The 11,900-nt window shown below is 51.9% G+C and overlaps 1 protein-coding gene across 3 annotated transcripts in view; it reads right to left on the bottom strand.

Moving 5' to 3' along the window:
* Positions 1 to 211: 211 nt before the first annotated feature.
* galcb (galactosylceramidase b) overlaps positions 212 to 11,900 on the bottom strand; it is a 78,808-nt gene continuing 67,119 nt past the window's right edge. For all 3 annotated transcript variants that reach the window (XM_038774754.1, XM_038774749.1, XM_038774760.1), the window contains exons 16-17: positions 5,099 to 5,175; positions 212 to 939 (exon numbers count right to left, since the gene is read on the bottom strand). In XM_038774754.1, the coding sequence (XP_038630682.1) occupies positions 796 to 939; positions 5,099 to 5,175 (221 nt within the window). In that variant the 3' untranslated portion in view covers positions 212 to 795. The remainder of the gene's footprint in view (positions 940 to 5,098; positions 5,176 to 11,900) is intronic.

Here is an 11,900-nt window from a genome sequence, read left to right as displayed (position 1 = left end):
TGTGAAACGTACAGCACCAAGTTGGAGCAAGGCAGATGGGAAGGGAAATCCGAGACCCATATTGTTTGGCAATGACAAGGCTCCACCTCCCAGAAAATACAGATCCGTTGGACTGTTGGGATAATACTTGAACTACAGGTGTAAAATTAAAACATGCATTAGATCTGTAAAATCAAAACCAACAACAAGGACAAAAAATACACTGCAAGAGTTAGATCAAGGTACCTTTATTGTTTGAAGGAAAATCAGTTTTTAAAAAAGTGATTGGAAGATTGATATCTTAATTGTTGAGCTATGTTTGCATTAGAAAAAGGAAGTTGGAAATCCATAAAAAGGCCAGATTTAAAACAATAAATTAAAAATAAATTACAAGGGCTAAGATGTCAATGTGAAAAAGTGAATAAAGGAATTACAAATTCAATTTTGCAAATTGAATTCCTGGAGCAAAGAGTACCAACCCATTGTTCTGCTGAAATTCCTTCTCAGTTATACACTTCAGCCACATAGTTAAGCAGAAATGTTTGATTGAAATGGATTTTTTTTATATAAGTTGAATTCCATTAGTTACATTAGCCTGTATTTCGCAACAGTTATCAGCATTGGTTACAATATCGATATATTATACAATGTACAGTATTGAGTATCAAGTTTAGAAGCCCTCCCAAATATTTAACTGTACAATTGCGGAGAAACATACTTCAATGTCATTCATTTAAGGACTTCAAAATTATGAATGCAACAAAAATAGCTGTCTTATCACACACTTAAAGTTTGTTGGAATGGATTTATTTGCATCTAACTCGCCTGTACACGAAAGTTATCAAACTGAGCCAGCTCAAAGGTATGTGTTCCAATAGCTGCCCAGCCATTGTGCGGTTGGAGCACAAGGACACCATTCCACAGCAGATTACCATTCAATAGTCCATATGCTGAATTGCCCTAGAGGGAGAATGAAATTAAAATGTGAACTATTGCCTCCTCACGGCAAACTTATAATAGGTGTAAATACAATTTCTGGTTCATTATGAATACTGGTGATACATTTTAAATCAAACATTTGGAAAGTGAGAGTAGAATCCGACAAATGTCTAAACTTAAAAACCATGGTGATATATTTCCTGCCCAGAATAGCTCCAGATTTCTCATATCTCATTTTCATTGAACTGTTATGGCAGCATCTGCAAATGGCAGTGACAGTAAATTTGCAAATAGCTCCAGAAAATCCAATTGTTTAATTGCGTTGATTAGATAGGAACAAAGGAGGAAATACGGTATTGATAACATCTTTACGTTGGCTGCTAGATTTGCAATAGCAATTACTTAAACTGGAAGAGATGTTTTGGGAGGGGCAAATAGTAGTTGGGGGGGGGGGGGGGGGGCGAAATCATGGAGGTACTGGGAGATTTTGGGCGATTTTCAGGCTATAAGCTGAATATAGGAAAGAGCGAGATGTTTGTGATCCAGGCACGGGGGCATGAAAGGAGATAGGGTGTTGCCTTTTAAAGTGGTAGCGGGGACTTTCAGATATTTAGGGATTCAAGTGGCTAGGGGCAGCTCCACAAGTTAAATCTGGGCAAAGCGGTCGACCAAATGCAAAGGGATTTCCACAGATGGCCCATGCTCCCTCTGACACTGGCGGGAAAGGTCCAGACGGTGAAGATGACAATCCTCCCAAGACTGCTTTTCTTTTTTCAATGCCTTCCGATTTTTATCCCAAAGGTTTTTCTTCGAAAAAATAAACGAGGCTTGGAGGGCCGAAGGGCCTGTTCCTGTGCTGTACTTTTCTTTGTTCTTTGTTCTGGGCATGTCCAAAGTTGAGGGGATTCTGGCAGGGATTTGTGGACGTTATGTCAGAAGTCCTGGAAGGGAGGATAACCCCGAGTTCAGAACTGGCAATATTTGGGGTATCGGATGATCGATGTCCTGGCCTTCTCCTCCCTGGTGGCCCAGAGATGGATTTTGCTGGGCTGGAGGGACTGGAGCCCCCAAAGTCAGGCGTGTGGAAAGTCAGGCGTGTGGAAAGTCAGGCGTGTGGAAAGTCAGGCGTGTGGAAAGTCAGGCGTGTGGAAAGTCAGGCGTGTGGAAAGTCAGGCGTGTGGAAAGTCAGGCGTGTGGAAAGTCAGGCGTGTGGAAAGTCAGGCGTGTGGAAAGTCAGGCGTGTGGAAAGTCAGGCGTGTGGAAAGTCAGGCGTGTGGAAAGTCAGGCGTGTGGAAAGTCAGGCGTGTGGAAAGTCAGGCGTGTGGAAAGTCAGGCGTGTGGAAAGTCAGGCGTGTGGAAAGTCAGGCGTGTGGAAAGTCAGGCGTGTGGAAAGTCAGGCGTGTGGAAAGTCAGGCGTGTGGAAAGTCAGGCGTGTGGAAAGTCAGGCGTGTGGAAAGTCAGGCGTGTGGAAAGTCAGGCGTGTGGAAAGTCAGGCGTGTGGAAAGTCAGGCGTGTGGAAAGTCAGGCGTGTGGAAAGTCAGGCGTGTGGAAAGTCAGGCGTGTGGAAAGTCAGGCGTGTGGAAAGTCAGGCGTGTGGAAAGTCAGGCGTGTGGAAAGTCAGGCGTGTGGAAAGTCAGGCGTGTGGAAAGTCAGGCGTGTGGAAAGTCAGGCGTGTGGAAAGTCAGGCGTGTGGAAAGTCAGGCGTGTGGAAAGTCAGGCGTGTGGAAAGTCAGGCGTGTGGAAAGTCAGGCGTGTGGAAAGTCAGGCGTGTGGAAAGTCAGGCGTGTGGAAAGTCAGGCGTGTGGAAAGTCAGGCGTGTGGAAAGTCAGGCGTGTGGAAAGTCAGGCGTGTGGAAAGTCAGGCGTGTGGAAAGTCAGGCGTGTGGAAAGTCAGGCGTGTGGAAAGTCAGGCGTGTGGAAAGTCAGGCGTGTGGAAAGTCAGGCGTGTGGAAAGTCAGGCGTGTGGAAAGTCAGGCGTGTGGAAAGTCAGGCGTGTGGAAAGTCAGGCGTGTGGAAAGTCAGGCGTGTGGAAAGTCAGGCGTGTGGAAAGTCAGGCGTTGTGGAAAGTCAGGTGTGTGGAAAGTCAGGCGTGTGGAAAGTCAGGCGTGTGGAAAGTCAGGCGTGTGGAAAGTCAGGCGTGTGGAAAGTCAGGCCGTGTGGAAATAAAAGTCAGGCGCTGTTGGGAAAGTCAGGCGTGTGGAAGTCAGGCGTGTGGAAAGTCAGGCGTGTGGAAAGTCAGGCGTGTGGAAAGTCAGGCGTGTGGAAAGTCAGGCGTGTGGAAAGTCAGGCGTGTGGAAAGTCAGGCGTGTGGAAAGTCAGGCGTGTGGAAAGTCAGGCGTGTGGAAAGTCAGGCGTGTGGAAAGTCAGGCGTGTGGAAAGTCAGGCGTGTGGAAAGTCAGGCGTGTGGAAAGTCAGGCGTGTGGAAAGTCAGGCGTGTGGAAAGTCAGGCGTGTGGAAAGTCAGGCGTGTGGAAAGTCAGGCGTGTGGAAAGTCAGGCGTGTGGAAAGTCAGGCGTGTGGAAAGTCAGGCGTGTGGAAAGTCAGGCGTGTGGAAAGTCAGGCGTGTGGAAAGTCAGGCGTGTGGAAAGTCAGGCGTGTGGAAAGTCAGGCGTGTGGAAAGTCAGGCGTGTGGAAAGTCAGGCGTGTGGAAAGTCAGGCGTGTGGAAAGTCAGGCGTGTGGAAAGTCAGGCGTGTGGAAAGTCAGGCGTGTGGAAAGTCAGGCGTGTGGAAAGTCAGGCGTGTGGAAAGTCAGGCGTGTGGAAAGTCAGGCGTGTGGAAAGTCAGGCGTGTGGAAAGTCAGGCGTGTGGAAAGTCAGGCGCGTGGAAAGTCAGGCGCGTGGAAAGTCAGGCGCGTGGAAAGTCAGGCGCGTGGAAAGTCAGGCGCGTGGAAAGTCAGGCGCGTGGAAAGTCAGGCGCGTGGAAAGTCAGGCGCGTGGAAAGTCAGGCGCGTGGAAAGTCAGGCGCGTGGAAAGTCAGGCGCGTGGAAAGTCAGGCGCGTGGAAAGTCAGGCGCGTGGAAAGTCAGGCGCGTGGAAAGTCAGGCGCGTGGAAAGTCAGGCGCGTGGAAAGTCAGGCGCGTGGAAAGTCAGGCGCGTGGAAAGTCAGGCGCGTGGAAAGTCAGGCGTGTGGAAAGTCAGGCGTGTGGAAAGTCAGGCGTGTGGAAAGTCAGGCGTGTGGAAAGTCAGGCGTGTGGAAAGTCAGGCGTGTGGAAAGTCAGGCGTGTGGAAAGTCAGGCGTGTGGAAAGTCAGGCGTGTGGAAAGTCAGGCGTGTGGGTCAGCGATATGGCAGGGTTTCTCAGCCTGGAAAAAAATCAAGTTCACTTTGAGAGGATCAACTCAGGGGTTCGCCCAGAGATGGCAGCCGTTCATCCACTTCTTCAAAGAAAACTGAACGTCATCAGTAAGGGGGGGGAAAGAAAATAGAAGTTATGGCAGTGTTAGATAAGGACAGGGAACTCAGTATACATGTAATTAGGGAATAGGGCGTGGGCAGGAGGGGACATTGTTTTTTAGCTTTTATGTGTGCGTCGGCCCACGCGGGTGTTTCTTTTAAGAAATGTTAATGTGTTAAACTGTGAAAATTACAAATGTTTCAATAAAATATTTTCTAAAAAAAACAACTTTATTTTAAAACCTTCTCTCTTCCCTCTCTGCAATTTATGAATCACATAAGATACTGCAAAATTGAACAAATTAAAATGGTCTTGTGCATGATAGCAACCATGGAAGTCAAGCAAAATATTTTGTGTTAGCAATCCTGCCATTTTGACAAAACAATTCCCTTAACAATTATTACATTTGGCTGCTTAGAAATGTTAAAGCCTTAATCTTCTTCATTGCAAATACAAACGTGGTTATTAGATTGCCAGTTTAGAAGCAGAGAAGCGGTTATTGAATGTCAATATTGAGAGTGACAAGCTAAGAGTGTTAAAGTCGCTTAACAATGGTGAACCACCTCTGAATACTAAATATATGGGCCTGATGTTACTAAGATTGAGCAACTGCTTAAAGATAATTCTTAAGGATTGGAACTAAAAAAAAAATTCTGTATTCTGCTCATCAGCCAGTCACCAGAAATTTCCTGGGTTTAATTTTCCTTTGAAAGACAAATAAAATTTGAAGTTGTGGATATGATGCAGAACTCCATAAAGGAACAAGCTAATTTTTAAAAAACCTATATTACCTGAATACTAAGGGTGAGAGTATGCCATGTTCCTGCACGTGTACCCGACAGACCTGAAGCCAACACTATTTGACCAGCTGCAAGATAAAAGTCATATGTTAACTACCGTCAAGAATGCAGCAACTGCCAGTTATCAGCAGCACATTAGTCTCAAGACAGTTCTGAGACTCCAGTTTTGTTTTTAAAAAATATTTCATGCTAAACATTTCCAATAATGCTCATAGAAAAGTCTTTAGGTCGGGATGCAGATCGTTAGAATGAAAAGGGACTAATTCCCATTTTTCTCTTCATTAAAGGTCAAGAATACAATGGCACATTTTACTCCCATGCTTTTGTTAGTGGATCATTGTTAATGGAGGGGTAATAAAGGCACTATTTTTTGTTAAAAAGGAAATCCATTGCTTTAGTTCATTACCAGTCAGCAGCAATCGAACATAACATGGGACATAGTTTCTCAGTCGTTTAGAAATATCCTTTTACGAGACTTCCGGTTGCAGCTATGTGGAGCTAAGCCGCACGTTCGGCAGCTCCCGCTAGAAATGGACTTTTGGGCTCTTTTTAGGGCCCCCAGCAGTGCTTGATCGACGATTCCCGACGTGGGAAGGGGTCTGCAGTAGATCCCCAGGGTTCTATGGTCCGGACCAGGAGTGGGGCGAGCAGAAAAGCGGTGGCAGCGCCTCTGGAAAAGCGGGGGAAGGAAAACAAAATGGCGGCCAGCGGAGCCCTCGAGGAGTGAGGCAGTGGGCGAAGGAGCAGAAGGAGACTCTTCAGTGCTGCTTTCAGGAGCTTAAGGTGGAGCTTCTGGAGTCGCTGAAGACTACCGCCGGTAAGCTGCTGGAGACTCAGGCAGCCCAGGGGGCCGCAATCTGGGAGCTGCAGCAGCAGGCCTCCGAAAGAGAGGACGAGGCCGCGGCCCTCGCGGGGAAGGTGGAGATGCACGAGGCACTCCATAAAAAGTGGCAGGAGTGGTTCGAGGAGATGGAGAACCGGTCGAGGCGGAAAAATTTACGGATGCTGGGCCTCACGGAGGGGCTGGAGGGGTCGGACCTGGCGGCTTATGTGGTCGTTTTGTTGAACTCGCTGATGGGAGCTGGGGCCCCTGGAGATGGAGGGGGCCCACAGAATACTGGCCAGGAGCCCAAGCCGAATGAGCCGCCGCGGGCGGTGCTGGTGCGGTTCCACCGGTTCGTTGACAGGGAGTGCGTGCTTTGGTGGGCCAAGAAGGAGCGGAGCAGCAAGTGGGAGAAGACGGTGGTGTGGATCTACCAGGACTGGTGTGCGGAGGTGGCTAAGCGGAGGGCCGGGTACAACCGGATGAAGGCGGTGCTCCACAGACAGAGTGTGAAGTTTGGCATGTTGCAGCCGGCGCGTCTGTGGGTCACCTACAAGGACCGTCACCATTATTTCGAGTCCCCGGAGGAAGCGTGGGCCTTTGTGCAGGCCGAGAAATTGGACTCAAACTGAGGGTCAGGGATGGGGGTTTTGTATGTAAATGTGACTGTGTTTATTTTTTGGAGGGCAGGTTCTCTGTTTCATGCAGGATGTGTGTTGGCTTCAGGGTGGGTGGGGCAATATCTTTTTGTATGGGTCTGGTGGACGGGTTCGGGCAGGGAGGTAAACTGGGAGTGCGGGGAGCTGGTGGTGGGGACCGGCAAGGGGAGTTGCCCTAGAGGAGGCGGGGTTGGGCAGGGCAAAAGCGTGGGCTTTCCTCTTGTTTCCCGCGCTGCGGGGTGATGGGGGCGGGGTCGGGGCTTAGAAGTGCGGGCCTTTGCTTGTTTTTATTTTCCCGCGCAAAAGCGGGAGGGAGGAGGGCCTGCTGATGGGCACGGGAGGTGGAGTAGTCCCACGTGGGGAGGGGTCGGTGGTGTGGCGGGGGTCGCCGGGGTCAGCAGAAGTTAGCTGGCTCACGGGAGCGCTATGGAGGGGGGGGGGGGGGGGGGGGGGGGGGGGGGGGGGGGGGGGTACCGGGTTGCTGCTGAAATGGCCAGGAAGGAGCTGGAGTATGCAGGGGGTGCTGGGGGGTTGCCGCCGTGGGGAACAGGCTGAGCGGGGGGCGCTGGCCAGTCGCGGGCAGGGGATGGGTTATGGCTAGTTGGCAAGGGAGGGGGGCAAGGAGCCCTCTGATCCGGCTGATAACTTGGAATGTGAGGGGGCTGAACGGGCCGGTCAAGCGGGCCCGGGTATTTGCGCACCTGAAGGGGCTGAAGGCGGATGTGGCCATTCTCCAGGAGACGCACCTGAAGGTGGTGGACCAGGTTCGACTGAGGAAGGGATGGGTTGGCCAAGTATTTCATTCAGGGCTGGATGCAAAGAATCGGGGGGGGTGGCGATCTGGTGGGAAAGAGGGTGTCGTTTGAGGCGTCAAATGTGGTGGCTGACAGTGGCGGGAGGTATGTGATGGTGAGTGGTAAGCTGCAGGGGGAGCGGGTGGTGCTGGTGAATGTTTACGCCCCGAACTGGGACGATGCGGGGTTTATGCGGCGCATGTTGGGCCGCATTCCGGATCTGGAGGCGGGGGGCCTGATCATGGGGGGGGGGGGGGGGGGGGGACTTCAATACGGTACGGGATCCCCCATTGGATCGATCCAGGTCCCGGACGGGTAGGAGGCCGGCGGCGGCTAAGGTGTTGAGGGGGTTTATGGATCAGATGGGAGAAGTGGATCCCTGGAGGTTTGCGAGGCCAAGGACCAGGGAGTACTCGTTTTTCTCCCATGTGCATAAGGCCTATTCCAGGATTGATTTTTTTGTCCTGAGCAGGGGGCTGGTTTCGAGGGTGGAGGATGCTGAATACTGTGCCATAGCCATTTCGGATCATGCCCCGCACTGGGTGGACCTCGGGCTGGAGGAGGACGGGGACCAGCACCTGCTCTGGCGCTTGGAGGTGGGGCTGCTGGCAGACGAGGAGGTGGCCGGGAGGGTTCGGGGGTGTATTGAGAGGTACCTTGAGGCCAACGATAACGGGGAGGTCCAATTGGGGACAGTTTGGGAGGCATTAAAGGCGGTGATTAGAGTTGATTTCCATCCGAACCCATAGGGAGAGGGGAGAGCAGAGAGAGAGGGAGAGATTGGTGGGGGAGATGGTGAGGGTGGACAGGAGATATGCAGAGGCTCCGGAGGAGGGATTGCTGGGGGAGTGGCGTAGCCTTCAGGCCAGGTTCGATCTATTGACCACCAGAAAGGCGGAAGCTCAGTGGAGGAAAGCACAGGGAGCGGTGTATGAATACGGGGAGAAGGCGAGTAGGATGCTGGCACATCAGCTCTGAAAGAGAGACGCGGCCAGGGAGATTGAGGGAGTGAAGGATAGAGATGGGAAGGTGGTGCGGAGGGGGGGGGGGTAGACGTTAATGGGGTCTTTAGGGACTTTTATGGGGAATTGTACCGGTCTGAACCCCTGGTGGGTGGGGGGGGGGGGGGGGGGGAGAGAGAGAGAGAGAGAGAGAGAGAGAGAGAGAGAGAGAGAGAGAGAGAGAGATAGAAATGGGGCGTTTCTTGGACAAGCTGAGATTTCCGAAGGTGGAGGCGGGGCAGGTGGAGGGACTGGGGGCGCCGATTGAGCTGGAGGAGCTGGTCACTGGGATTGGCAGCATGCAGTCGGGGAAGGCGCCGGGGCCGGATGGGTTTCCGGCCGAATTCTATAAAATGTATGCGGACCTGTTGGGCCCCCTGTTGGTTCGGACCTTTAACGAGGTAAGGGAGGGGGGGGGGGGGGGGGCTTTGTCCCCAACTATGTCACGGGCGCTGATTTCCTTGATCCTTAAGCGGGACAAGGACCCCCTGCAGTGTGGGTCATATAGGCCGATCTCGCTGCTAAATGTAGACGCCAAGCTGTTAGCGAAGATCTTAGCTACAAGGATAGAGGATTGTGTGCCGGGGGTCATTCACGAGGACCAGACGGGGTTTGTAAAGGGAAGCCAGTTGAATACCAACATACGAAGGCTTCTGAATGTCATTATGATGCCGGCTGTGGAAGGGGAGGCAGAGATAGTGGTGGCATTAGACGCGGAGAAGGCCTTTGATAGGGTTGAGTGGGGGTATCTGTGGGAGATGTTGGAAAGGTTTGAGTTTGGGGAGGGGTTTGTCCGTTGGGTGAGGCTGCTCTATGAGGCCCCGAATGCGAGTGTAGCCACGAATAGGAGGAGGTCGGAGTACTTTCGGCTGCACCGGGGGATGAGACAGGGGTGTCCCCTGTCCCCTTGCTCTTTGCGTTGGCAATTGAGCCCCTGGCCATGGTGCTGAGGGAGTCGGGGAACTGGAGGGGCCTGGTGCGGGGTGGGGAGGAGCATAGAGTGTCGCTTTATGCGGACGACCTGTTGCTGTATGTGGCGGACCCGGTGGGGGGAATGTCGGAGGTGATGAGGATTCTCAGCGAATTTGGGGGCTTTTCTGGGTATAAGCTCAAACTGGGTAAGAGCGAGCTGTTCGTTGTGCACCCAGGGGATCAGGAGGAGGGGATTGGTAGACTCCCACTGAAGCAGGCAGGGAGGAGATTTAGGTATCTGGGAGTCCAGGTGGCTAGGAGCTGGGGGGCCCTGCACAAGCTTAACCTCACAAGGCTGGTGGAGCAAATGGAGGAGTTTAAAAGGTGGGATATGCTACCGCTGTCGCTGGCGGGTAGGATGCAGTCCGTCAAGATGACGGTGCTCCCGAGGTTTTTGTTCCCGTTCCAGTGCCTCCCCATCCCTATCCCGAAGATCTTTTTTTAGGAGGGTCAACAGGAGCATCACGGGGTTTGTATGGGCATACGGGACCCCGAGGGCGAGAAGGGTGTTTTTGGAGCAGGGCAGGGATTGGGGGGGGGGGGGGGGGGGGCTGGCGCTGCCCAACCTGTGTGGGTATTACTGGGCTGCCAACGCAGCAATGGTGCATAAGTGGGTAATGGATGGGGAGGGGGCTGCACGGAAGAGGATGGAGATGGCGTCCTGTGTGAATATGAGCCTGGAGGCGCTGGTAACAGCGCAGTTGCCGCTCCCTCCAACGAGGTATACTACGGGTCCGGTGGTGGTGGCTACCCTGAAAATTTGGGGGCAATGGAGACGGCATAGGGGGGAGGTGGGGGACTCGATGGAGTCCCCGATACGGGGGAATCACCTGTTTGTCCCGGGGAGCGTCGATGAGGGGTTTCGTAGCTGGCACAGGGCAGGTATAATGAGGTTGAGGGACCTGTTTGTAGATGGGAGGTTTGCGAGCCTGGGTGAGTTGGAGGGGAAGTTTGGGCTTCCCCCGGGGAACATGTTTAGGTACATGCAGGTTAGGGCGTTTGCTAGGCGGCAAGTGGCGGGGTTCCCTGTGTTGCCCCCGTGGGGGGTTCGGGGCAGGGAAGATTTTGGACGTGTACCATGTTATGCAGGAGGTGGATGAGGCCTCGGTGGAGGAGCTGCAGGGTAAATGGGAAGAGGAGCTGGGTGAGGAGATTGAGGGGGGGACGTGGGCGGATGCCCTGGAAAGGGTGAATTCCTCCTCTTCTTGTGCGAGGCTTAGCCTCAAACAGTTCAAAGTGCTGCACAGGGCTCATATGACCGGGACGAGCATGAGCAGGTTCTTTGGGGGCAAGGATAGGTGTACTAGGTGCTCGGGGAGCCCAGCAAACCATGCCCATATGTTCTGGGCATGCCCAGCGTTGGGGGACTTTTGGAAGGGGGTAGCAAGCACGGTGTCGAGGGTGGTAGGATCCAGGGTTGAGCCAGGCTGGGGACTCGCGATATTTGGGGTAGCAGTGGAGCCGGGACTGCAGGAGGCGAAAGAGGCCGGTGTTCTGGCCTTTGCGTCCCTAGTAGCCCGGAGTAGGATTTTGCTTCAGTGGAAGGATGCGAGGCCCCCAAGCGTGGAGGCCTGGATCAATGACATGGCGGGGTTCATTAAGTTGGAGAGGGTGAGATTCGCCCTGAGAGGGTCGGTGCAAGGGTTCTTTAGGGGCAGCCTTTCCTGGTGGAACGGTAGGGAAATAGGCGGGCAGCAGCAGCAACTGGGGGGGGGGGGATTTGGTTCGGTGGGAGGGAGAATTGTGTACAGGGGTTTGTTGGATGTGGAGGGGGCGTTATCTCTCTCCTTTTTGTTGTTTTCTTTTGTTTGTTTTTGTAGTTGCTGGGTGGGGGGGGGGTTGGTTTTTGTTCTTTGGTTTTTACTATGGTTGTTTGGTTAATATTGTTTAGTTGTTTATATTTTGTGAAAATCTTAATAAAAATTAATTTAAAAAAAGAAATATCCTTTTACCTCTCAAGTTAACGTCTAATCAAACTCTGACCGAGGAAGCAAATGCATGTAGTCCCAGATATTTTACGAGTTTTAAAATAAATTGTGTGAGTGAGAGATCCCTTGAACAGTTGTGCCCCTAGGCAAATAAAATTATAGGCAACAATAGTGGCTGATGACGTAAATGGAAACATTTCAAGGTTGTAAGTAGGTCGTGTGAAAGGTTGTGAGAAAACTTCAGCGGTGGGATTCTTTGTTTCTGAGACTAAGTGTTGACGTATTGTAAGCTGTCAAAGGGACAGTGGAGAACTTCAAAAGAACATAGAAAAGTTGCTGGAGTGGGCAGATATATGACAGATGAAGTTTAATGTGGCAAGTGTTAGGTGCTGCATTTTGGTAGGAAGAACATGGAGAAACAATACAAGATAAGGGGTAAAATATTTGTAAAAGTGCAGGAGCAGAGGGACCCGAGTGCATAACTACATAGATCAATGAAGGTGGCAGAACAGATAGAAAAGCAGTTAATAAAGCACATCATATTCTGGGCTTTGTTGACAGGGGCATAGAGTACAGGCACAAGGGAATCATCCTATACAGACAGTAATCAGACCTC

The sequence above is a fragment of the Scyliorhinus canicula genome, chromosome 2, assembly GCF_902713615.1.
Source record: "Scyliorhinus canicula chromosome 2, sScyCan1.1, whole genome shotgun sequence".
NCBI classification, from domain to species: Eukaryota; Metazoa; Chordata; class Chondrichthyes; order Carcharhiniformes; family Scyliorhinidae; genus Scyliorhinus; species Scyliorhinus canicula.
Note: the sequence above shows the minus strand (reverse complement) of the source record. Positions and strands in the feature narration are given on the sequence as shown.